Here is a 27,355-nt window from a genome sequence, read left to right on the forward strand (position 1 = left end):
AAATATCTTATTTCGATGTCGCTACATCGAAATAAGCTATTTCGATGTAGCATGCACGTGTAGACGTAGCCCAAGTGTCCTGAGAGAGTTGGCTGATGTGATTGCAAAGCCAATGGCCATTATATTTGAAAACTGGTAGTGACTGGGGGAAGTCACAGATGACTGGACAATGGCAAATGCAGTGCCCATTTTTTATTTTCTCAAAAAGGGGAAGAAAGAATCTGGGGAACTGCAGACCAGTCAACCTCATCTCGGTCCCTGGAAAAAATCATGGAGGTCGTCGTCAAGGAATCCATTCCAAACCACTTGGAGGAAAGAAGGGCAATCAGGAACGGTCAACATGGATTCCCCAAAGGCAAATCACACCTGACCAATCTGATTGCCTTCCATGATGAGATAACTGGCTCTCTGGGTATGAGGAAACCAGTGATATATCTTGACTTAAGCAAAGCTTTTGATATTGGCTTTTCCAGTATTCTTACCAGAAAGTTATAGTAGTATGGCTTAGATGAATGGACTAGAAGGTGGACAGAAAGCTGGCTAGATCGGGCTCAAATGGTAGTGACCAATGAATGGCTTGATGTTTAATTGATGACCTGTATGAAGCAGAGTGACCCAGGGGTCAGTCCTGGAACCAGTTTTGCTCAACACCTTCATTAATGATCTGGGTAATAGGGAACATTACGCTGGTAGGAGAAGCAGATATTCTGGAGGGTAGGGATAGGGTCCACAGTAACCTAGACCCATTTGAGAACTGGTCCAAAAGAAATCTGATGAGATTCAACAAGGACAAGTGCAGAGTCCTGCATTTAGCAAGGAAAATCCCATATACTACTACAGGCTGGAGACCAGACAGCTAAGGGCAGTTATGAAGAAAAGGACCTGGGGTTTAAGTGGACAGGAAGCTGGATGAGTCAGTCAACAGTGAGCCTTTGCTGCCACGAAAGCTAATGGCATATTGGGCTGCATTCGTAGGAATGTTGCCAGGGAACAGAGGGAAGTGATTATTCCCCTCTATTCAGCGCTGCTGAGGCCACATCTGGAGTACTGAGTCCAGTTTTGTCCCCCTCCCCGCCAACAGAAAGGATGTGGACTCACTGGAGAGAGTCCAGAGGAGGGCAACAAAAATGATGGGGGTGGGGGGTGGGGCTGGGGCACACGGAACAGGGAACTGGGCAATTTAGCCTGCAGAAGAGATGAGTGAGCAGGGATTTAATAACCTTCAACTACCTGAAGGGGGTTCCAGAGAGGATAGAGTAAAGCTGTTCTTAGTGGTGGCAGATGACAGAACAAGTAGTCTCAAGTTGCAATGGGGGAGGTTCAGTTTAGAAACTATTAGGAAAAACTATGTCATTGGGAGAGTGGTGATGCACTTGGAATGCGTTGCCTAGGGAGGTGGTGGAATCTCCATCTCTAGAGGTTTCTTAAGCTTGACAAAGCGCTAGCTGGAATGATTTAGTTGGACTTGGTCCTGTTCTGAGTAGGCAGTTGGAGTATATCAGCTCCTCAAGTCTCTTCCAACCCTAATCTATGAATGGGCAGAAGAGTCAGAATACATGGCGCTGAAGCTACTTTGAAATGTTTCTGAAATAGACCAAAAGCAACCAAACCCCGGAAGCACTTTAAGGCAAGGGCTGATTGCAGAAAGCACTGACGGACATTTGACGGAATGTTTACTTGGGCTTAGCTGGGTTCCTTCATAATGTGTAGTGCAGAATCCCTTGACTTACATGTTAGAAAGAGTGTAGTCTCATCCACTCGGACAGCCTTTGGTTTGATGCACAGGTCCACACTAGCTGTGTCGAGGCTGCGCTGGTTAGTCTTGGAGTTGTAGCAGGATGCTGAGCGGCAGTGATCACGCAGCCACACATAATCAAAGCGCATCAGAGTGTCTGCATATCTGAGCTCTGGGGAAGCAGATAAAAGACTCCTTGGTCAAACAAGTTAAAAGCAAAGGCCTTTCTATACTACAGCTGGGAGGTGTGGTCCCCACATAGGCAGACATACATGTAAGCGCTGTGCAAGCTAGCACACAAAACTAGCAGCATGGCACCATGGCTGCAGTGACACATGCTAACCACCTGCATACACAGCCCACAGACTTGGGCAGCCAGCCTGAGCCCTTGTGGTGGTGGTGCTAATTTTTGCAAACTAGCTTGCACAGAGCTAGCACATTTATGTCTAGCTGAACTGGTATAGTAAACCCTCGATTAAATGGACTAATGGGGGGGAAGGGTGTCCATTAATCCTGAAAGTCCATTAAATCTGAGGGTTTACTATATGATGGCGTATTGACCTTCCTAGCTTCTCCAGGCTCTGAGCTGCCCGGGCTCAGGGCAGAGCATGGCCGGGGACCCAGCTGCAGCACTGCTATCCATGGCGGCAGAGGGGAACGCATCCACGAGGGCTCCTCTGGCTCTGACAGCTCTTCCAGCCATGGCAGTGGTCCCATCCATGGTGGGGGACCCATCTGTGGCTGCGGTCCCTTCTGCAGAAGGGCCTCTGTCTACAGCAGCTCTTCCAGCCATGATGGTAGTCCCATTTATGGTGAGGACCAGCGGCAGTGGCAGCTCTGGTAAGCCACTGGCATTTATAGTGCTGTACTTTTCTTTCTGGGCAGGGGGGTGGAGACTGGCTGGCAGACGTCTGCTCCTGACATCTGCTGAACTCGGGTCTGCTACATTCAGGGTTTAATGTAATTACACCTTCAAGAAGATGTGCAGATGCATCCCAAAAGGCTAAGAAGCCCCCCTACACCAACTATGAATTCTGCTGGCATTTATCCCTCTCCACCCCACCCCCACGCCCCTCTCCCTCTCCCTCCCCCTCATGGGTGTTCTGACTATCAGGCCAGAGTTATTTTAACTAGGGCCTAGTGTTCCACAGATTGATCTCACCGAGCCCACAGCAGTGATGCTACTCTGAAGGAAGATTGCAGCCTTACCTATGCTGGCCATGTACACCGGCAGTTACTTTTTTTTTCCTCCCAATTCTCTGACAAATCAGACTATTCTGTTCCCCTTGCAGAAGGGCCATATTGCTAATTGGCAACTCAGCAGAAACAGGAAGAGGCCCCACCAAACAGAATAGGTAGAAATCAATAAACTCATCTGAATACAGTGGAAACCATTGTTGCACTGGCATTAACCCTGACACTGAAATATTCCTTGGACCCACAGCATGGCAGGGCGCTTTTGCCATGTTTCCATCCACAGACATCTTAAAACTGTCTCCACCAGCTCTGACATTTCTCGGAACATCATTGGGTGGAGAGGAGAGTGCTTCCCTCTCAAATCCAGCATGATTTTTGAAAACCTAACCAGATCCACATACAATTATACATCACATTGTCCTTTGGACCAAATACTAGACACTTTCCTTTAAGGACACACTTACAAGAGATGCTTCAAATCTTAAAGTCCCCTAACTAGCCTCACTTAATATGTACAAAATACATCTTCATATAGTGACTGTGTCCCAAATGAGCTGCGCTGACAGTGACACATCAATTATGAATTGCCTTCAGGTAATTCATAAAACTGAAATTATCTAAGAAGTATCAGGCATCACTTAAACACTGGAGCTATTAGGGGGTTAATAATTGGTCTGTCATCTACCTTGACAGTCTGACAAAAGGGTGAAGTGACTTGTTCTAAGCCACTCAGCAAGTCAAGGCTGAGATGGGATTAGACCTGCTTCAAACTCTCTCTTAGCCTCCTAAACTGGGCTGCTTCAAAATTATTAAAACCCTGAAGATTTGGGTCCCATCTGCCCCTGAAAACACCAAACCAAACCTCTAACCCATAGAGTAAGAGGGCAGTGACCTGACTCTATGCTCACATTAGTGGACATTGAGAGTGACTTCACTGAAGGAGCAACGAAGGGTCCTGTGGCACCTTATAGACTAACAGAAAAGTTTTGAGCATGAGCTTTCGTGAACACAGTAATACCACTGTAACACATTATCAAAAAAGGATACCTTCCACCCCACAAATGCTGAGAGATGGACATATGCTTGGGCACACACGAACACACATACAGGTGTACACATACTGTCCCCTTACCTAAATGATCACCATGTAATTGCCAGGCACAGTTGAGAGATGCTGGGGCCATATGGTGCCAACGGGATATTGCAGGGAGACTCTTTCTAGAACAGGGCTTCCATGATCTCTGGCGTCCAATGCCTCTATTCAGCAGGCACCGAGTGCTGGAGAACAGATGTGTCAACCTGCGGCACCACATACTACAGAAATTCAACAGGAAGGAGACAGACAAACATTACCATGGCTGGTTCTTTGTGAACATTTCTCTACATTACAGAGGCAGGTAATGAGGGACTAGTGCCCCGATGCTACACACTTACAGTGAAAAGGTAGAGCCAAACCAAAATAATTTACAGTCTATGTTACTCTCAGGATATCACAGCTAGATGAAAGACAAGTGTGGGGAGGTGAAAGTAACAGTAAAGGAAGCAAATTAAGCTGAAACCTGGCAGTGTGCACTGAGTTGTTTCATGTTACATAGAATCTACCATGCTCTCCAGCTCAAACAGCCAGTGACGCATCCCAACTATCTAGCCATCATTGACTGGAAAGTGAAAATAATTTAATACAAGTCAAGCTTTTTTCTTTTCTTTCTTTTTTTTTTTTTTTAAAACTAGGGAGCTTAATTGCTTACAGTAGTCCTTGACTTTTGGTCTAACAATGAACAACACTTACGACATTTCTAGTTTGATAGCCTGATTCAACTTATGATGTGGGTTTTGACTTTACAATGCTCAGTCCTGCAATGGAGTGGACTGAAATTCTGAGTTACAACGTTTTGACTTGTGATGCACATTTCAGGAACCAATTGGCTGTGTCTACACGACCTCCCTACTTCACAGGGAGGAGGGTAAGTAGGGTGTTGGGAGTTTATTAATGAAGTGCTGCGGTACATATGAGGCAGTTCGTTAAGCAAATTCCCCCCCGTGGCGACTTCGAAGTGCCATCTCACGTCTAGCCATGGCTCACCCGCCGGTACTTCGAAGTCCCTTTACTCCTCAACATTTTGAGTAGTAAAGGGACTTTGAAGTTGCCCCAGCACTTTGAAGTACCAGCAGGTGAGCAGCGGCTAGACGCAAGCCGGAACTTCGAAGTTTAAAACTGTGAAGTCGCTGCAGGGGGGGAATTTGCTTAATGAAGTGCTGCAGCTGTACCGCAGCACTTCATTAATAAACTCCCAACACCCTACTTACCATCCTCTCTTCGAAGTAGAAAGGTAGTCTAGACAAGCCCAACTGTGTTGTAAATTTGAGGAGTGCTTGTACTACCTCAATATTCTCTCATTTACTTTACAGCCAAAAAGATTTCTAAAGCTTAAATCAGAACCCACCCTCCCTGTTTTGTGACAGCTGGAATCCCCATTTGTTTTTATAGCACAGACAGGGCTCCCAATCACCCTGATATCTGGGTGCGTTTTATCCTGCTTTCAATCAACAGCTGTAGATCAACAACACTAAACATAGAAACGTTCGGAATAACATAACTGCATTAAGCAGGAGAGGGAGAATACAGAAAGTGGTCTTTTTTTCTATTTCATTTTTATTCTCATTTTGGGTGTTTCCTTCATCATTCAAAAAAATGTGGTTTTCCCTAACTCTGATTCACTATATCTTTCTAGTCTTCTGGACACCAAACCTGAGTTCTTTGCCACTTACAGCTCTACTTGTTCTCAGATATTCCAGGCGCTGGTATGAGCAGCAGCAGCAGCAGCAATACAGCATCTGTACATTTTAAAAACTATTTAATTTTCATTGGAGTTAGATGCCTAAATAACCTCTGAAGACCTCAGGCCAGGACGCCATCTGTTAAGCAGAGGAAATAACTAGGTTGCCCCTCCCTGAATAACACCTATCAGCCTTTATAGCAAATAGAGGGGCCTTTATAAAATGGAACTTGACTGATATTTAAACATAACAAAATTCTAAGGTTACCACACATCAATAAAATGATTAACTGAACACAGTACATAAAACATTCACACACAATAGGAAACAACAATCTGGAGACTGCTAAATCTGATGGTCACTAAAACCTAATAATCCCTCTTTAGAAAAAAGCAGATTGATTCTAAGATGAAAGCAGATTACTAAAACAAAGTGTTCAGCTGAATGCATTTGGGAGGGTGGGGCAGAAGGGAAGCCACAGAAAATGGGGAAAAAAAAATGTACATTGCTGCCTTTCAGACCAGTGGTGTGAGACAAAAGGTTAGAACCACTGAATATCATCTTAAGTGCCCAAGCATGAAAGACATTGAAAACTTACATGCACCACCATTCCTTGTACCAAAGTTACCTCTCACATAATTCTTGTATTAGGCAACATTACGGTTCAGAAATCGCAGCAGACTGGCCAACTTTAAGTTTTTAAATGGTGTCTCACATGCACCAGTTTTAAAAAGGGTCTAACAGCACGTTGCTCCTGATCTAGGGATCACCAAGCACTTTGCAAACAATGGCTAACTATATTCCCTCTGCCTCTGAGAAGTTGCACATATTCCCATTTTACAGTTGGAGAAATGAAAGTACAAGTAGGCCACTAATGAAGCAGAAACTACAACCCAGGAGCCCTTTGAATCGAACTCCCCTGCTCTGACCATCTGACAATGCTCCCCCCTACATGAAGTTGTGAATCAGACATGATCAAAACAAGCAAGTACCTAACACTCCCAAGCATCTGGTGCCACCAGAAGCACTTAAATGCTAGTTACACCTAAAAGAACATTATGTTTGTGGCAAGCCTGAGTGCAAATCTAGCCTGCAGTATGAGGTCATGCACAAGGCACTCACATGGAACCTGCACCAACAGTTTTGTTACGCTGGTTTGGCTGTGGTCTGAAGAAGTGGGTCTGTCCCACGAAAGCTCATCACCTAATAAATTATTCTGTCAGTCTTTAAAGTGCTACTGGACTGCTTTTTTGTTTTGACAGTATATAGACAAGCAGTAAAGAGGAGACTGGGGGGGACACGATAGAGGTATATAAAATAAGGAGAAGTTATTTTCTTGTGCCCATAATACAAGAACTAGAGGACACCAAATGAAATTAATGGGTGGCAGGTTTAAAACTAATAAAAGAAAGTTCTTCTTCACTCAACACATAGTTGACCTGTGGAACTCCTTGCCAGAGGAGACTGTGAAGGCTAGGACTATAACAGAATTTAAGAAAGAGCCAGATAAATTCATGGAGGTTAGGTCCATAAAAGGCTATTAGCCAAGGGTAGGAATGGTATCCCTGGCCTCTAATTATCACAGGCTGGAGATGGATGTCAGGAGACAAATCTCTTGATCATTGTCTTCGGTCCATCCCCTCTGAGGTACCTGGCACTGGCCACTGTCAGCAGACAGGCTACTGGACTGGGTGGACCTTTGGTCTGACCCAGCGTGGCTGTTCTTATCTCTCTGTTACTATTTAACAGTTTTGTAGTGCACTTTAACTTTCCCTGTTGAGACATGGGAGTACGTTATTAAGTACTAGGACTCTTTTAGTGAGCGGCAGCTGAGTTCATATGCATACAGTAAACTTTCATATCCAGCAGTCCTGGGACCAGGAGGTTGCTGGATATCCAAATATTCTGGGTAATAGAGAGATAACACAGAGCAATGCATAAAGCATCAGACGTAAAAAAAATCCAAAAACGTACGCAGAGTACTTTATTTAACAACAGTAGCATTGCACGCTGTAAACTTGCACTATATTTACTGTATTTATATTTACTTTCATGATACTGTAATTATGGAAAACTTAACTAAAACTTATACTTAAAATGCCAGTTATTTGACTGTTCCAGATAATAGAATGCCAGCTATGAAAGAATTTACTGTACCTAGGGCATGGCAGGCTACTGCTGGGTAGACTGACATCCCAGATTGCTGAAACAACAGTCTGCTTAAACAAACAATAAGACAGCGCAATGGGTACACAGGGAAATGAGTTAGCTAGGTTTCCTTTTAGTCCCTAAAAATTCACTTCACAAAGTCACATGATTTCCTGTCTATGCTCAAGAGAAACTGGAGCCAGAAAGGCAAGCCACAGTACTGAAGCCAAGGAATAAACTGTCCTGGCAGAGCTGGCTGAGGAAAGACAACGCCTGCTTTCCCCTATGCCTCGCTCTAGCCAGCAACAGACAATCGTTTTTGTGGATGAACTTTGCACTTCTAATATCAGCAATTCCAAAAACAGAATTAGTCAAATCTGGTGAAAAACCTCTACAATAGCAAACAAGTTTTCCAAAGGTACTACCATGAGTCAATATTAAATCAGCAGTTGATACTGAATTTACAGTTTACAAATCCAAACTGTATTACATACTATTGCACACATTGAACCAGAGACTATATCCTTGTGATTCTCACATTGGCTTTAAAAAATAATCAAAAGAGTTCTGTTCCGTATACCTGTTTTGCATCAAACAGGATTTAAAGGAACAGCTTGAACTAAGAATTTGATTGTTTCAGATTACAAATAAACTGACAATTAATACAGAAACTTCTGTACTAATTGTCAGTTTATTGAAATAACCAAATTCTTGGTTCAAGTTGTTCCTGGAAATCCTGTTTGATGCAAAACAGATATAAGGAGCAGAACTCTTTAGAGTTCGCTTATCTAAAGAGCACAGTAAACCCTCAAAATGCACAATTTCAAGTTCTGCTTAAATCGCATTAAGGCGAGTTAAGGACAACTCAAAATCTGACTCCCCCTGGCCCCAGTGCAACGTCTCCACCCCCCTCATCACCCATGCACAGCTCCAGCTCCCACCCCCTCGCCCAGCTCGAGTTCCATCCCCACCACCCCAGCCCCAGTTCAACCCCCTGCGCATGGCTCCAGCTCACCCCTCCCCCACCCCTGGTTTAAACCCCCTGCAGCCTGGCTCACCACCCAAGCACGGCTCTAGCTCACCATTCCTGCATGTGGCTCTGGCTTAACCTCCACCCTGGTTCAACCGCCCCCTGCCCCTTGTGTGGCTCCAGCTCAACTCCACACCCTGCCCCTCCAACCACCCCCCCGCAAGCTTAACCCCTCTGGCCCCCTTCCCATGGCCCAAACACCACCAGGCTTAGCCCTCCCCAACTGCCCCTTCCCCTTCCCCTTCCCCGCCAGACTCACCTCGCAAAAGGAGCTCCAGGTGCTTGTGCTACTTCCCCGGCTGCAGAACAAGCGTTCTACTGGGGTAAAAAGCCACACCCCAACTTAAGCAAAAATTAAGTTACACAAGGGTGCATGGAACCAGAAACGTCGCGTAAATCGAGGCACCACTGTAGTTAAGCTATTGCAGAAGGAAGACAAAAAACTACCTAGCTAAAGTAAGGATTAAGTATCTCTTGCTTTGATATCAAAATGTTAAGGAAATAAGATCAAATGTATTCAGTAATGAAACACTCTGCAAGAAGATTACAACTCATCAAAATGAAAGTTCATAAACTACAGACTGCTGGTCCAAAGGTTAGACTTTACCTAATGACTTCACTGAAATTCAACTAGCAGGTTACACAAAAGCCCAGTCTAGCCTATCTCCATGCAGCCAGTATTGCATGACACCCTCTCCTTTCATTCTCTACATTAAAGACCACAATGGTTCATTTCACCTTTTGGAACATCCACAAGTTTAGCTGAAAGAAAACCATAGAGTCTATACACATAGATTGCTGTATACAGAACACAAAATTTAAAGCTTGCTGCTACAAACTAGAAACTATTGCTGCTAGAAAAAAGCCTCTGCAAGCTTGAACTACAGTTCTCTGCTTCCTCCTTCAATATCAAAGGTTTTCAGAGAATAAAAGCTTCCTGGGTAAATGATCTGCTTAGCTAATCCAATCAGAATTATACTATGTTTCTGCTCTGCTGGCAGGAGTCAGTCATGGCAATAAGTGCATTCTGTGTATTTCATTCAAGTCTCAGTTATGGATATAAAACCACAAGAACTTGAGAAGATGAAACTAAAATCCATATACTAGAGAGCATTTACATTTACTTTGGGTACCAGTTAAATGAATCCTGACTGAAAGTAAGAAGTTAAACCAGTCCTGACTAAAATCAGATAATTAGACAGCCACATTTTTCTGTGTTCTTCTTACCTTTACACTATTGACCTTTCAGTCCTCTGAATCACAGAAAGATCTAGTTAGCAATGCAGAGAAGTGCAAAGGCTTGAGGTTGCAAAGTCCCATAAGACTCAGTAACAAGTGAAAAAGTGTAAGAACCAGCTAAACCATCTCAGCATGAATCCAAATGAGCAGAAGAATGTGATATGGCAGAGCTGTACTGGATCATCAAGCAAGCCCATCCCTCTACTGGAGAAGTACAGAGTTGCCACAATATACTAAAGATGTTTTATACTCTTTATTCAAAAGGCCACAAATAAGAGAAGTGAGAAAGATAGAAACATGTCAACAGAACCTTAATTCAAGAAAAAGGGTCTGGGGTGGGAGGTAGAATACTGAAGGAGGAAATACAAAAGGGTAGAAAAATTAAACATACTGTAAATGTTGCTTAGTCAGGTTTTTAAAACAACACGGCTTTCTGCAGAAAAAGAAAAGAAAGAAGTTTGTCATAGGAGGCATCAGGACAACAGTTGCAAGTAACAAAATTGCATCTCTCTGAAGAAGATACAAAAGGCACTTAGAGAGGGTGAAATCAGATGGCCTTTCAATTCATTTATTAAAGTACAGTACTTTCAGTTCCCAGTTCAAGGAAAGAAAAACGTTGAGCAAAGGAAGCTAGTTAGGATCCAAGTATTTTGATCAATACAATGATTTTGTTTAGTAGAGTATTAAAAGAATCTGTGGTTACCATTCACTGCCAGCAGTAAATGAAAGGGTTATTAAAACTATATTAAACACTCAAAGTCCAATCATAAACCAATTGAAATAATCAGCAGGTACACAAAACCCAATGATTACAGGTGTTTGAAATTACATGGATGCTCATAATGTGGTCCCTACAGTAATGTATCAGCAGTTTTATGCCTTAAGGCAGAACATGTTACACTGCACAAGTACAGATAGTCCCTGACTTACAAACAGGTTACAATCCGAACACCTGGTCATAACTCAATTTGGTCGTAAGTCAGAAATACCCTTATACTGTAATCCCTCGAGGTATGCGAGAGTTGCGTTCCCAGGCCCACATGTGCGTGGGATGTGGTAGTGGTTGCGGAACGGGGGTTGGAGCCGGGTCCAAGGGGGTTGGAGGGGAGGCCCAGGCATGCGGCTGGAGCTCCCCACTGGGGGAGATGATCTGGGGCACGTGCGGGGGAGGGGGGGTGAGCTGGAGGTTGGTCATAAGTACGGATGGTCGTAAGTCGATCTGTTCATAAGTAGGGGGCCACCTGTACCGATTACAATTTGCTACCCAAAGCCAGGATGTAGATCACACTCTTGTATCTCTGCCAAGAAGCAATATTCTGGATTTGCTGCACTACACCATACCAGCAGACAGTTTTTCACATTGGATCTCTGCTGGGACAATCCCCCACTTCTCTTCTCCCCACAATTATGATTACGCCACTAGTTAAGCAACCAGTACAAACACTGAGACAATATAACATGGTTTTTATTTTTGCTGAGTCTGTATTCCGACACTAATAAAACCTGGGTTAAATACAGGAAGACCAGCTATCAACAGGGTAAAGGTGTGCTGCCACCTGCCGGAGAAGAGGGGAAATAATTCCATCCTCCCTCCTCAATGAGGTTCCACCTCCTCCTCATCATTTTTAAACTGCAAGATTAATTTTTTTAATCTCCTGACAGCTATAGTTTAAACAATTACAATTATATTGCGTAATTATGCCAGCAAGCCTGCGCAGCTGGAGTTAATGGTTGGAGCGGGTTAACGGGAGGACTAATACTTACCACTAGTAGTTAATTATTTATATCCCTAATGTACAAAAAGTGAACGAAGAGGAATTAAGGTGCGTAATTTTTCTGAGATGGCTGTGGACTCTATGGGAACACACTGAAAAATGAGAAGAAGGGCAAATATCTAAATCCTGAAGGGGATTTTGCACCATGCCAGGGACTAGAGAATGTTGCAGAAAATTAAAATCCTACTTTTCTCTCTCTCTCTCTCTCATTAATGAGGAAGTGATAGCTCGTTTGGATTCGGAGCACATTTGGTTTACTGTAAATGTTTTCTCCCTCCCAACGATGCAGAATGAAGTCTATCAAGGGGCACTTTTTCCTTCCTTGCCACAAAGTCCTGGCCAATAAGTACTACTCACACTATCAGAAATCAGATGCATAAGTGGGGGAGAGGGATAGTTCAGTGGTTTGAGCACTGGCCTGCTAAACCCAGGGTTGTGAGTTCAATCATTAAGGGATCTGGGGCAAATAAGAAAGAGGGGGCAGAGGGGGATGGTGCCTGGTCCTGCCAAGAGGGCAGGGGATTGGACTCAATGACCTCCTAAGGTCCCTTACAGTTCTAGGAGATGTGTATCTCCATGGCTACGTCTACACGTGCACCCAACTTCGAAATAGCTTATTTCGATGTTGCGACATCGAAATAGGCTATTTCGATGAATAACGTCTACACGTCCTCCAGGGCTGGCAACGTCGATGTTCAACTTCGACGTTGCTCAGCCCAACATCGAAATAGGCACAGCGAGGGAACGTCTACACGGCAAAGTAGCACACATCGAAATAAGGGAGCCAGGCACAGCTGCAGACAGGGTCACGGGGCGGACTCAACAGCAAGTCGCTCCCTTAAAGGGCCCCTCCCAGACACACTTTCATTAAACAGTGCAAGATACACAGAGCCAACAACTAGTTGCAGACCCTGTATATGCAGCACGGACCCCCAGCTGCAGCAGCAGCAGCCAGAAGCCCTGGGCTAAGGGCTGCTGCCCACGGTGACCACAGAGCCCCGCAAGGGCTGGAGAGAGAGTATCTCTCAACCCCCCAGCTGATGGCCGCCATGGAGGACCCCGCTATTTCGATGTTGCGGGACGCGGATCGTCTACACGTCCCTACTTCGATGTTGAACGTCGAAGTAGGGCGCTATTCCCATCCGCTCATGGGGTTAGCGACTTCGACGTCTCGCCGCCTAACGTCGATTTCAACTTCGAAATAGCGCCCAACACGTGTAGACGTGACGGGCGCTATTTCGAAGTTGGTGCCGCTACTTCGAAGTAGCGTGCACGTGTAGACGCAGCCCATATGTCCATGATCTCATTTGCTGCCTCAGTTAAAATCTGGTGCTTTGCAATAATTCTGAAAACAGATACTTTTCTGGTCCATATTAATAATATGCACTTTTGTTTACAAACTCAGAAGTTACTCTTCATATTCAAAACAACAAATACTCCTTTTGCTTGTGCAGATGCATGTTAATCCATCCTTCACCACCATCATCTCTTTTCCTCCCCCCACCAGACCTTCAATGTTAATTCCTTCCAATATTTGGGGGAAAATGCTGCCAGCTAATAATACAGACATTTTATGCCCACTTTTTTTATCTAGCAATTACCTTCATCATTTGTACAGTCAGAAAGTCAGATATGGTAGTAAGTCAAGCTAGTTGCCAAGGGAAACCCTTGGAAAACAAACTCAAAAAAGGATGCATATAAGAAGTGGAACCTTGGACAGATGACTAAGGAGGAGTATAAATATGTGGTTGGAGAATGCCGGGGTAGTGAGGGAAGGTATTCAGGAAAGCAAAAGCACAATTCGAATTGCAGCTAGCAAAGAATGCGAAAGGCAACAAGAAGGGTTTCTACTGGAATGTTAAAAATCAGAGGGTAATCGGGGAGGCTGTGGGGCTGTTACAGGATGAGAGAGGTAACCTGGTGACAGATGTGGGAAATGCTGAAGTGCTCAATGCTATCTTGTCTCAGTCTTCACGGACAAGGTCAGCTCCCAGACTATGGCACTAGGCAATGAAGTATGGGAAGGGGGTGAGCAGCCCTTGGCGGGGAAAGAACACGTTAAGAGCTATTTAGAAAAGCTAGATGCACACAAATCCATGGGTCTGGATTTAATGCATCCAAGGGTACTGAGGGAATTGGGAGATGTCATTGCAGAGCCTTTGGCCATTATCTTTGAAAACTGATGGAGAACAGGAGAGATCGTGGATGACTGGGAAAAGGAAAATGTAATGCCCATCTTTAAAGAAGGAAAGAAGGATAATCCAGGGAACTATAGACCAGAGAGCCTTACCTCAGTCCCTGGAAAGATCATGGAGGGGATCCTCAGGGAATCTATTCTGAAGCATTTAGAAGAGGGCAAAGTGATCAAGAGTAGTCGGCATGGATTCACCAAGGGCAAGTCGCGCCTGATCCATTTGATTAGCTTCTATGATGAGTTAGCTGGCTCTGTGGACATGGTGAAGTCATTGGATGGGATATACCCTTGACTTCAGCAAAGCTTTTCATCGTCTCCCACAACATTCTTGACCATTAGTTAAGAAAGTATGAATTGGAAACATGGGCTGTAAGATGGATAGAAAGCTGGCTAGATGGTCGGGCCCAAAGGATAACGATCAATGGCTCAGAGTCTGGTTGGCGGTCGGTTTCAAGTAGAGTGCCTCAAGGATTGGTTCTAGGGCCAGTACTGTTCAACATCTTTATTAAATGACCTAGGTGAGGGGATGGATTGCACCTTCAGCAAATTTGCAGATGACACTAAGCTAGCGAGAGGGGTAGATAAATCGGAGGGTAGGGATAGGGTTCAGAATGACCTAGCTAACTGGAGGATTGGGCCAAAAGAAATCTGATGAGGTTCAGTAAGTGCAGAGTCCTGTGCTTGGGATGGAAGAATCCCAAGCACTGTTACAGGCTGGGTGCTGACTGGCTAAGCCTCAGTGCAGCAGAAAAGGACCTGTGGATTACAGTGGATAAGAGGCTGGGTATGAGTCAGTGTGCCCTTGTAGCCAAGAAGGCTACTGGCATATTGAGGTGCATTAGGAGAAGCCTTTCCAGAAGATCTAGAGACATTATTATTCCCCTCTACTCAGCCTCATCTGGAGTATTGCATCCAGTTCTGAGCCCCCCAGTATAGATAGGATGTTGATGTATTGGAACGGGTCCAGGGGAGGGCAATGAAAATGATTAGGGGGCTGCAGCACATAACCTATAAGGAGAGGCTGAGAGATTTGGGCTTATTTGACCTGCAGAAGTGAAGACTGAGGGGCAATTTGATAGCCGCCTTCAACTTCCTCAAGGGGGGGCTCTAAAGGGGATGGAGAGAGACTGTTCTCAGCAGTGACATATGGCAGAACAAGGAGCAATGGTCTGAAGTTAGTGGGAGAGGTTTAGGTTGGATATAAGGAAAAACTATTTCACCAGGACAGTGGTGAAGTTCTGGAATGCTTTACCCAGAGAGGTGGTGGAACCTCCCTCTCTAAAGGTTTTTAAGTTCCTGCTTGACAAAGTCCTGGCTGGCATAATTTAGTTAGAGTTGACCCTGCTTCAGGCAGGGGACTGGGCTAGATGATCTCCTGAGGTCCCCCCTTCCAGCCTTAATATTCTACGATTTATGAGAGAGGGACACACCTAGAGTATTTAGAAAAGCCTCAATACTTGTGCTTGTCCATTATTTAACAGTATACTTACTCTGAAATACCACATATGGGACATCTAACACAATTCACTCAGTGCTATTCCACCAAGTTACATATAGAAGGATTTACAAACATAAGAATGCAACCAACCTAACTTTGTTAATTTATCAGGGAGGGATGGTGAATGAAACCGACAGCAAAGAAATGTAGGCCTAATCTACAATAGGAGACATTTGTCAGCATAACTTTACTGAAAAACCCGCTTAGCATAGATGCAACTTTTGCTGGAATAGCTTGCATTGGTTCCTCCAACAAAATATGCTACACCATCAAGAACAGTTTTTGTCAGCATAACTGTGCCTACACCAGGGCTTTTGTCAGTTGAGAAACACTGTGAAAAACCCGCTAAGACAGAACTGAGTGCAATTCACAATTCAATGACCAAAAGGCACCCAAGTTCAAGTGATGGGCACACGAATCTCACGTGTGCTATTAAAATAACTCCTTTGAACCATATGCTTCCCCCAGGACAGAAGTCTACTGAGGTTCGTGCATGAAATAATGATAAAGAAAGAGTAGATTTTTATTGCTTTCAAGAGAAAAAACATTGCCAACATGCAAGATAAGGAAGTGGTGGTGGCCTGAGGGATTTTGATTGCTACAGCCAGAGCTTGCAAACCCACTTTTACGCACTTAATAGGAGGACATCTACGAGACAAATAAAGACAACAGGCAAGAGGTCTGGATTCCATCATAGCTATGCAGTTGGACATTTAATATTTGAAAACAGCTTGCACAGACAGATAAATTGCATTTAACTACTCAGAAGCTAAGCAGCTCTAGTCTTTATCTGTAACTGTATTACTCAGCTAATTTTTAATACATTTATATGGCTCTTACTATACACCAAAAACTCCAGACTTGTCTGAGATTGCTCCTATGATTATTCTAAGACATAAAAATTGTAACCATTAAAAAAGGAAGGAAGGGTCCTGAATTTATGGGGGACTGACCAGATAATATATGCAAAAAATCTGATTTCTGAAACATACACATAGAATCCCAGAATACTAAAAATGAAAGGGACATCAAGAGGTCATCAAGTCCAGTCCTCTGCCTTGTGGCAGCACCAAGCACCATCTATATCATCCCTGTTAGATACATATCCAACCTGTCCTTAAATATCTCCATTGATGGAGATTCTACATCCTTCCCTAGGCAATTTATTTCAGTACCATCTATAGCAGTAGTTCTTATTCTTTACCACAACCTGAACCCCTTTGGTTCTCAAAATACGTTCTTGCACCCCTCATCAAAAATAAAAATGGAGATGGGGGGGTCCTATACAATTTTAAATGCATATTAAATACATGTAAAATAGTTTTACGGTATTGCTCACCACAAATAGTACAATATGCATATAAAAATATGCAAGTACTACCCAGAGATGTTGCACAGTTCTGCTGTGGAAGTAAACTGTAACCAACACGCTAACAGTTAGTGGCTAACTGAATTGAAACAAAACCGCTGCACTGCCGAATCATAGAACACTACGACCGGAAGGGGCCTCGAGAGGCCATCGAGTCCAGTCCCCTGCCCCGAAGGCAGGACCGACCACTATCTGCACCATCCCTGACAGACATCTATCTAATCTGTTCTTAAATATCTCCAGCGAGGGAGATTCCACAACCTCCCTTGGCAACTTATTCCAGTACTTGACCACCCTGACAGTTAGGAACTTTTTCCTAATGTCCAACCTAAACTTCCCTTGCTGCAGCTTAAGTCCATTGCCTCTTGTTCTCTCCTCAGAGGCCAAGAAGAACAAGTTTTCTCCCTCCTCCTTATGACACCCTTTAAGATATCTGAAAACCGCTATCATGTCCCCCCTCAATCTTCTTTTTTCCAAGCTAAACAAGCCCAATTCTTTCAGCCTTTCTTCATAAGTCATGTTCTCCAGACCTTTTATCATTCTAGTTGCTCTTCTCTGGACCTTCTCTAATTTCTCCACATCTTTCTTGAATTGGGGTGCCCAGAACTGGACACAATATTCCAGCTGAGGCCTAACCAGCACAGAGTAGAGCGGAAGAATGATTTCTCGTGTCTTGTTCACAACACACCTGCTAATGCATCCCAGAATCATGTTTGCTTTTTTTGCAACAGCATCACACTGTTGACTCATATTTAACTTGTGATCTACTAGAACCCCTAGATCCCTTTCTGCTGTACTCCTTCCTAGACAGTCTTTTCCCATTCTGTATGTGTGAAACAGATTATTCCTTCCTAAGTGCAACACCTTACATTTATCTTTATTAAACTTCATCCTGTTTACTTCAGACCATTTCTCCAATTTATCTAGATCATTCTGAATTATGACCCTATCCTCCAAGGTAGTTGCAACCCCTCCCAGCTTGGTATCATCTGCAAACTTAATAAGCATAGTTTCTATGCCAATATCCAAATCATTAATGAAGATATTGAACAGAACTGGTCCCAAAACAGACCCCTGCGGAACCCCACTTGTTATGCTTTTCCAGCAGGATTGAGCACCATTAACTACTACTCTCTGGGTACGATTAGCCAGCCAGTTATGCACCCACCTTATTGCAGCCCCATTTAAGTTGGACTTGCCTAGTTTGTCGACAAGAATATTATGCGAGACCATATCAAATGCTTTACTAAAGTCTAGGTATACCACATCCACTGCTTCTCTCTTATCTACGAGTCTCGTTATGTCAAAAAAAGCTATCAGGTTGGTTTGACATGATTTGTTTTTTACAAAACCATGCTGGCTGTTCCCTATCACTTTACTACCTTCCAAGTGCTTGCAGATGACTTCCTTAACTACCTGCTCCATTACCTTTCCTGGCACAGAAGTTAAGCTGACTGGACTGTAATTTCCTGGGTTGTTCTTGTTCCCCTTTTTGTAGATGGGCACTATATTTGCCCTCTTCCAGTCTTCTGGAATCTCTCCTGTCTCCCATGACTTTACAAAAATGAGAGCTAACGGCTCAGCTACCTCTTCTATCAGCTCCTTGAGGATTCTAGGATGCATTTCATCAGGCCCTGGTGACTTGCAGACATCTAATTTTTCCAAATGGTTTTTAACTTGTTCTTTTTTTTATTTCAAAAACTAACTCTACCCCTTTTCCACCAGCATTCACTATGTCAGGCATTCCTTCAGACTTCTCTGTGAAGACCGAAACAAAGAAGTCATTAAGCATCTCTGCCATTTCCAAGTTCCCCATTACTGTTTCTCCCTCCTCACTGAGCAATGGCCCTACCCTGTCCTTGGTCTTCCTCTTGTTTCTAATATATTTGTAAAAGGCCTTCTTGTTACCCTTTATGCCTGTAGCTAGTTGGAGCTCATTTTGTGCCTTAGCCTTTCTAATTTTACTCCTGCATTCCTGTGTTATTTGCCTATGTTCATTCTTTGTAATTTGTCCTAGTTTCCATGTTTTATAGGATTCCTTTTTTAGTTTGAGATCATGCAGGATCTCCTTGTTAAGCCAAGGGGGTCTTTGCCCATATTTACTATCTTTCCTACATAGGGGAATAGCTTGGTTTTGGGCCCTTAATAATGTCTCTTTGAAAAACTGCCAACTCTCCTCAGTTGTTTTTCCCCCTCAGTTTTTCCTCCCATGGGATCTTACCTACCAGCTCTCTGAGTTTACCAAAATCTGCCTTCCTGAAATCCATCATCTCTATTTTGCTGTTTTCCCTCCTACCAGTCCTTAGAATTGTGAATTCTATGATTTCATGATCACTTGCACCCAAGCAGCCTCCCACATTCAAATTCTCAACCAAGTCTTCCTTATTTGTTAAAATCAAATCCAGAACAGTTTCTCCCCTGGTGGCTTTTTCAACTTTTTGGAATAAAAAATTGTCTCCAATGCAGTCTAAGAACTTATTGGATAGTCTGTGCCCTGCTGTATTAGTGTCCCAGCATATATCTGGATAGTTAAAGTCCCCCATCACCACCAAATCCTGGGCTCTGGATGATTTTGTTAGTTGTTTAAAAAAAGCATCATCCACCTCTTCCACCTGGTTAGGTGGCCTGTAGTAGACTCCTAACAGGACATCACCCTTGTTTTTTACTGCTCTTAAACTAACCCACAGACTCTCAACACGTCCATCTCCTATGTCCATCTCCACCTCAGTCCAAGTGTGTACATTTTTTATATATAAGGCAACACCTCCCCCCTCTTTTCCCTGTCTATCTTTCCTAACCAGGCTGTAGCCTTCAATACCAACATTCCAATCATGTGCATTACCCCACCAAGTTTCTGTGATGCCAATGATATCATAGTTGTATTTATTAGCACTTCCAGTTCTTCCTGCTTATTACCCATACTTCTTGCATTGGTATATAGGCATCTTAGATATTGATTTGAACTTTCCCCCCAGTTTTTTCCTGGCCCTCTTTTTACTCTGACATTGTTGCCCATGCTCCCTCCTACTTCCGACCCATCTCCCAGGTTTCCATGTTCTCCACTTACCTGCGGGCTTTGCTCCCCTGTCCCCGGCAAACCTAGTTTAAAGCCCTCCTCACCAGGTTAGCAAGTCTGTGTCCGAATATGGTCTTTCCCCTCCTCAAAAGGTGAACGCCATCTCTGCCTAGCAGTCCTTCCTGAAATAGCATCCCGTGGTCGAAGAAACCGAAGCCTTCCCGGCGACACCATCCGCGCAGCCAGGCATTCACCTCTAGGATGCACCTGTCTCTGCCTGGGCCCCTACCCGCAACAGGAAGGACTGAAGAGAACACCACCTGCGCCCCAAACCCCTTCACCCATGCCGCCAGAGTCCTGTAGTCACTCTTGACCTGCTCAGCATTACACCTCACAGTATCATTAGTGCCCACATGGATGAGAAGCATGGGATAGTAGTCTCAGGGTCGGACAATCCTCGACAACGCCTCTGTAACATCTCGGATATGGGCCCCAGGCAGGCAGCATACCTCCCGAGCCGAAATGTCAGGGCGACAGATGGGTGCCTCCATCCCCCTCAAAAGAGAGCCTCCGACCAACACTACTCTGCGTTTCCTTCTTGCAGTGGTGGTAGGAGACTTCTCAGCCTCGGGGGTATGAGGCTTCTCCTCTTCTGCACTGGGCGACTCATCTCCTGTAGCAAGTACAGCATAACGGTTTTCCAGTACCACAGTGGGAGGGTTCTGTGCAGGGGTGGAACACTGCCTGCTGCCAGAAGTAACCAGCTGCCAGTGCCCACCCTGGTCTACCTCTTTCTCCACCAGTGGTTTATCAGCATTCCTGTACACTGGGACAGTCACCTCAGCAGACCCCAGATGAATACTGTCTAGGAACTGCTCATGGATTCGGATACTCCTCAACCTGGACACCTCCTCCTGTAACTCTCCCACCTGCTGCCTGAGAGATTCCACCAGCAGGCACCTATCACACTGAACGGTCCCCCCAGCCTGGAAATCTGTAACTGGGACTTGCAAGGCACAGGACTTGCAAGGGACTTGGTAGAGGCATCCATGGTAAGGCAGTCTGTCTGGCTACAGGCACAGGTGGAGGAGACAGCAGTAGTGGTGGCACAGGTGTTGTGGGTCTTCCTGACCATCGTAGGCCTCCCTTCTACCAAACTCCCTCTGTCAACATGCACATGTGTCAAGAAATACCCTGCAACATGGTGGTACACTGTATTTTGTAGCAAGATAACTTCACTTCAATTAACTTAAAAACTTGAAAATTTTTTTTGTTTGTAGATTACAGTAATCACTAAAAAAGCATTATGTTAAATATATAGGTTTGATGAAATGAACTAGTTGTACTTGCGTGCCTGTGCTTAATTTGTGTTATTTATGATTTACCTTCTAAAAAAATATCTGGCATGTCTCGTGCCCCTAGAAAGGGCATCATGAATGCGCAGGTGGGGGCAGGGTGCCCCCAGGTTAAGAACCACTGATCTATATTATCCCAGTTAGATATATAGTCAACCTGTTCTTAAATATCTCCAGTGATAGAGATTCTACAACCTTCTCTAGGCAATTTATTCCAGTACTTAACCATCCTGACACTAAGGTTATTTTTCCTAATATCCAAGCTGAACTTCCCTTACTGAAATTTAAGCCCATTTCTTCTTAAAAACACCCTAACTGTAACACTACTGAAGGAGGAAGAATGGAAACTAAGATTTAGTAGCAGCAGATTTCTTCATCTGACAATTCAATCTTATCCTAGAATACTGGTAAGATGGTAAGCAGTAAGGAATGAGACAGATGCTTTTGGGGAATTAGACTCATCTCAACAAATGCTCAACTATTGTTACATACTTGGAAATTAAGTCTAAGGTGTGCTACAGACTGAGTCTTCTCCTAAGCAATTAGGCAGCAGAAGCAATTTATGCATTCTCTATGAACTGGTAGTCAGGTAATCATACAATCAAATAGGACTTGATTAATGAGAGGAGGGAAACCAACTAATAAAAAAGTACCTAAGTGAGGCATTAGCAAGGTTGGAATAAATTGAAGAGAAAGCTTTCTAATAGTTAAAGATAAAAACACCACAAGATGCTGACCCTTTTACACAACTTATTTTAAACTTCACTAAGGACTTGTCTTCACAGGGAAATTGACCAGCATAACTACTATGCGGTAAATGTTTATCAGGTCTAATACAAAACCTATCCAAGACAAATGCCTCTGTTTTTAAAGAGCTATGTCTGGATCTTACTTTGGGTTGTGGGCTGAAATTGTTTCTTTATAGCTTTCCACATGACACTTGTTATGTCCTGCTAATATAACCAACTGGCCCTATGGAGGATGTCTTTCTAACTCTTACCAGCAGGACACACAAAAGCTTTTCCCATTACTTTGCAGAAAACGTGAAACAGTTGAAGTGACCTAGTTATAACACCTTCCAAAGGACTGTCAATGATGCAAGTATTATTTTAGTTATTTTTCCAAAGCAAAACGTACTCTAGATATTGACACTCTTACACTTCCACCCAATTCTACCACAGACAAGACTTTCTGAATGAGAAGGACACAGCTCAGGCCACTGTAAGAAAGAATTTCCTTTTAAAACAAAAAGTTTAAGACTGTACTTTGGAAAAAACGTTTAAATGCATCTTGTATGCATTGTGAGGAACTACTACCACCTTCTAGATCAGTAGTCCACACACAGAATCAGAAATGTAGTACTGGAAGGACCTTGAGAGTCATCAAATGCAGTCCCCTGCACTGAGGCAGGATAAACCTAAATCACTCTACCAGATGACTGTCCAACTTGCCCTTAAAAACCTGCAAAGACAGGGAATCCACAGTCTCTGTTGAATGCCTATTTCAGAGCCTACCCTCATAGTTAGAAAGTATTTCTCAATATCAAACCTATATCTCCCCTAGTGCAGATTAAGCCAATTGTTTCTTGCCCTACCTACAGTGAACAGGAAGAATACTTGATAATTGCCCTTTTTTATAACTACATTCTTTGCATTAACTGGAAAGACTTAAGTCACAAATGAGGAGCTTTGGAACATACCAGGACAAGAACCAACTGACACTGCAATCAAGAGAAGAAAGTGGGGATGGCTAGGACACACACTCAGAATACCATCATCCAGCACAGTCCATCAAGCTCTCACCTGGAACCCGCAAAAGCAAAAGAGGAAGACCTCAGACAATATGGAGAAGGTCTACTGAGACTGAAGGACAACAACTTGGGTACTCCTGGAGCCAGCTAGAAGTTTTGTCCCAAAACAGAGTGAAGAGGAGGAGATATGTAGATGACTTATGCTCCATTCAGAGTACAAGGGTTAAGTAGTAGTATTAACATACCTGAAGAATATCAGTCTTTTTTTTCAAGGCACAATATGCCCAGTTTTTTTAAAGACTTTTCTCATAGTTCTGATTTTCTATACCTGTTATTTTTGTTGTTCTTCTCTGGATTCTCTCAAATTTGTCCACCTTCTTCCTACAGTGTGGTACCCAGAGCTTGACACAGTACTCCCAGTGAAGCTTCACCAGCGCTGAGCAGAGCAGGACAATTACTGCCTGTGTCTTACATATGACATTCCTGTTAATTCACCCCAGAATGATATTAATTATTCTTGCAGTTGCATCACATTGTTGATTCATATTGAATTTGTGATCCCCTATACTTGTCAGCAACTATTCCACATTCTTGAATAGTAACAGAGAGGAAGCCATTCTAGTCTATACACTATCAAAACAAAAAGCAGTCAAGTAGCACTTTAAAGACTAGCAAAATAGTTCATTAGGTGAGCTTTCGTGGGACAGACTCACTTCTTCAGAACAGGAAGATGGTCTGAAGAAGAGGGTCTGTCCCACGAAAGCTCACCTAATAAACTATTTTGTTAGTCTTTAAAGTGCTACTTGACTGCTTTTTGTTTTGATATTCCACATTGTGTATTTGATGTTTTTCCCCGCAGGAAACTAATCTGCATTTGTCTTTATCGACCTTTATCATATTACCAGTCCAATTCTCTACTTTGTCAGGGTTGTTCTGAATTATAAACCTGCTCTCCAATATTCTTGCATCCATTCCCAGTTTGTTGCCATCTATGACTTTCATAAGCACACAGCAACACTGCATGTCTGTCTTTCTGAGGAAAGGCAACCCAGCTACCTCCTGTTTGGCAGCCCCATGTCCACTGATTATAGACAGCCAGCCCCCACTTCAAAGAACATAAGCTGAGAAAACTGGAACTGATGCAAAATGCAGCAGCACACTTCTTCAGCAATACGTGTTACCCAAGGGAATTACCCCCGTGCCTATTTGGGGGCAGGGGGGGGAAGCTTCCCACTGAACACATTTTTAAGCTTATGGTATTTGTCCTGATTTTCAAAGTGCTACATGATGTCAGCCTCAGGTTCTTAAGGATGTCCACCATTCTGCTAAGTTTGCTTCTTAGGAATGGGAGAGTTGTCTAGCACTAGGCTGAATCTTGCTGGAGGAAACCAGGCTTTGCTGGAGACTGATCCTGGATTGTGGAGCTCACTGCTGTGGAAATAGAGAGCTACCACAAACCTCAGTGAACACTTGGAGACTAGCTTTTTTCAACTGTCATACAGGAACCCATTCTTCTATTGCTCTGTTCAGCTCAGAGAGAACATACACTCCTCAGCTTGCCTTCCCCAGACAACAGCACAGGCTCTTACACCCATACTCAAGTCCCTATGGGAGACTCACTGGGAATGGCCACAAAGCCCAAGGAACTGACTAGTCTCCCTGCTTCGTGCCCACTCTGGCAAGTGCTCAAGTACACCAGTGACAAGAAGCGGCACAGAGCAGAAACTCCTTTAATTAGCTACCACCACCCTACCCACCTCCTGGCTCCCCCCAAAGATACGCAGCCCCCCACCTCACTATCCACCCCCATACACTTCCCCCCGCTCCTCACACGGTCCCCGCCCCTCTCCCCCCATACACTTCCCCCCCCCTCCTCACACGGTCCCCGCCCCTCTCCCCCCATACACTTCCCCCCGCTCCTCACACGGTCCCCGCCCCTCTCCCCCCATACACTTCCCCCCGCTCCTCACACGGTCCCCGCCCCTCTCCCCCCATACACTTCCCCCCCTTCTCACACGGTCCCCCGCCTCCCCCCATACACTTCCCCCCGCTCCTCACACGGTCCCCGCCCCTCTCCCCCCATACACTTCCCCCCGCTCCTCACACGGTCCCCGCCCCTCTCCCCCCATACACTTCCCCCCGCTCCTCACACGGTCCCCGCCCCTCTCCCCCCATACACTTCCCCCCGCTCCTCACACGGTCCCCGCCCCTCTCCCCCCATACACTTCCCCCCGCTCCTCACACGGTCCCCGCCCCTCTCCCCCCATACACTTCCCCCCGCTCCTCACACGGTCCCCGCCCCTCTCCCCCCATACACTTCCCCCCGCTCCTCACACGGTCCCCGCCCCTCTCCCCCCATACACTTCCCCCCGCTCCTCACACGGTCCCCGCCCCTCTCCCCCCATACACTTCCCCCCCCTCCTCACACGGTCCCCGCCCCTCTCCCCCCATACACTTCCCCCCGCTCCTCACACGGTCCCCCGCCTCCCCCCATACACTTCCCCCCCGCTCCTCACACGGTCCCCCGCCTCCCCCCATACACTTCCCTCCGCCCCTCTCCCCGCTCCCCTCACGGCCCTCCCCTTCCGGCCGCCCCGCTCTCACCTGCCAGGCAGTCCCGAGGCCTGTCGGGACCCACCCGCGGGAGCCCGCCGAGCCACCCACCCACCATCGAGAGGTGGGGGCAGAGCGGTACCGGAAGCGGAAAGGAAGTCTGCTAACCATAGAGCGCAGAGGTGCGGCAGAGCGGCGCCGAGTGGGCGCTGGGCGGAGTCTTGACTCCAGAGGACGAGTCGTCCCAGGCGGAGCGGCGCTGCGTGCGCGGAGCGGGGAGGGGAGCGGGGGGCCATCTCCCCGCCAAGGGCTGCCCGGCCGGGGCCGCCCGCCCGTGTCGGTGTTTCCGTGCCCTGGCACTGATGGCGCGTGGGCCGGGCCGGGCCTGACAGCGGCACGAGCCGGCGCCGCGTCCCTTCCCCACGGGGACTGTCCCCTGCACAGGCCACAGCGCTGACACACCCGTCCCGGAGCGTCCCCTGCAGCAGCAGCGCTGTGCGCCTCGCGGCGCCGAGACACCATCGCGGGGCCGCAGCGGGTCAGTCGCTGCCCTGGTGCGCCCGCAGCGCCCCGACACGCGCGTCGCCAAGGCGCGAGCGGGCGCAGGTGGGAGCCCGGGAACGGGAATACGCGTAACCCTGAAGAGGTGGGTCGGTCCCACGCAAGCTCCGCTCATAGATCGTTGCGCTCGTCTGTAACGCGCCGCTGCGCTGCGTTTTGTTCGGGGAGACCTGCCGGTGAGCAGTGCCGCGGAGCGGAGCAGGCGCTGGAGAGCGGACGCTCTGGAAGCTGAACAAAGAGGCTGACTCCAGACTACAAAGGGGGACATCGAGCGTGAGAACAAACTCCAGTTCAGATGCCTTGTGCTTAGGTCTCCATAGAGATAGCAATTACCTCACACGTTACAGGGACAGTTCCCCGTCTTTGATATTCAAGTGACTGGCCTGAGATCCCTCTAACACACCTGAATAAAGTTCTCTTCTTCCCCCTCCTCCCCACCGTTCCCCCACCACCTTCTCCTGTCCATGTGGCGGATTTGTCAGTTTTAAATTCATTTTTTTCCTTTCTGTCTTTCTTTTAAATTCTTGTTGTGCCAGTTTACTTTCATCAGAATGTCCAGAGCTGAAGAAGTGGCTCTGTCCCACCAAAGCTCATTACTCAATAAATTATTTTGTTAGTCTTTAAAATGCTACATGACTGCTTTTTTGTTTTCCTCACTGGTGCCATACCCCATGTGGGTTACATGACTGTGCTGTGTCCATTGGTGTCCAATGACATCACTACGTGTATCTCGTGAGTGTGGTGTGGCCTTCTGTGTCCCGTGACATCACCACACTTGTCATATACCACAGCCCAATGTTGCTCTTATAACGGAGCAAGTATTTATCAGTTTGCTAACATTAGAAGATAATGCATAAGTAACAGTCAATATGAGTTGTTGAGAACAACTAGTGTAACAATCTAACAGCATCTCTGACAGGGCACTAAGCTTCGTGGGCAGTGGGGAAGTGGTAGATGTGGTCTGGCTTGGCTCCCATGACCTTTTTATACACAAAGAAGGGAAATTCAGCCTAGATGGAGCTACATGGGTGCATCGGTGGTTATTGACATTCAATACGTTCCCAGAGAGGAGTTATCAATGGTTCACAGTCATACTGGAAGGATACATCAAGTGGGGTTTCATAAGAATTAGTTCTGGGTCTTGTCCTGTTCAATAT

At 45.5% G+C, this 27,355-nt stretch overlaps 1 protein-coding gene across 9 annotated transcripts in view; it reads right to left on the bottom strand.

Annotated features, from left to right (window-relative positions):
- The window catches only part of TMLHE (trimethyllysine hydroxylase, epsilon), a 61,067-nt gene extending 35,295 nt beyond the window's left edge, over window positions 1-25,772 (bottom strand). For 2 of the 9 annotated variants that reach the window (XR_012647256.1, XM_075007516.1), the window contains exons 1-4: window positions 24,543-24,815; window positions 23,413-23,567; window positions 4,065-4,246; window positions 1,731-1,907 (exon numbers count right to left, since the gene is read on the bottom strand). Coding sequence is in view for 8 of the 9 variants with exons in the window: in XM_075007516.1 (XP_074863617.1) it covers window positions 1,731-1,907; window positions 4,065-4,245 (358 nt within the window). In the remaining variant the exon portion in view is untranslated. Of the gene's footprint in view, window positions 1-1,730; window positions 1,908-4,064; window positions 4,247-5,701; window positions 5,768-9,147; window positions 9,308-10,115; window positions 10,228-10,518; window positions 10,538-23,412; window positions 23,568-24,542; window positions 24,839-25,688 lie in introns of those variants that run through there. The other 7 variants (XM_075007519.1, XM_075007520.1, XM_075007518.1 and 4 more) reach the window with 7 other exon arrangements.
- Between the last annotated feature and the right edge of the window lie 1,583 nt (window positions 25,773-27,355).

The sequence above is a fragment of the Carettochelys insculpta genome, chromosome 13 (genome assembly GCF_033958435.1).
Source record: "Carettochelys insculpta isolate YL-2023 chromosome 13, ASM3395843v1, whole genome shotgun sequence".
NCBI lineage: Eukaryota > Metazoa > Chordata > Testudines > Carettochelyidae > Carettochelys > Carettochelys insculpta.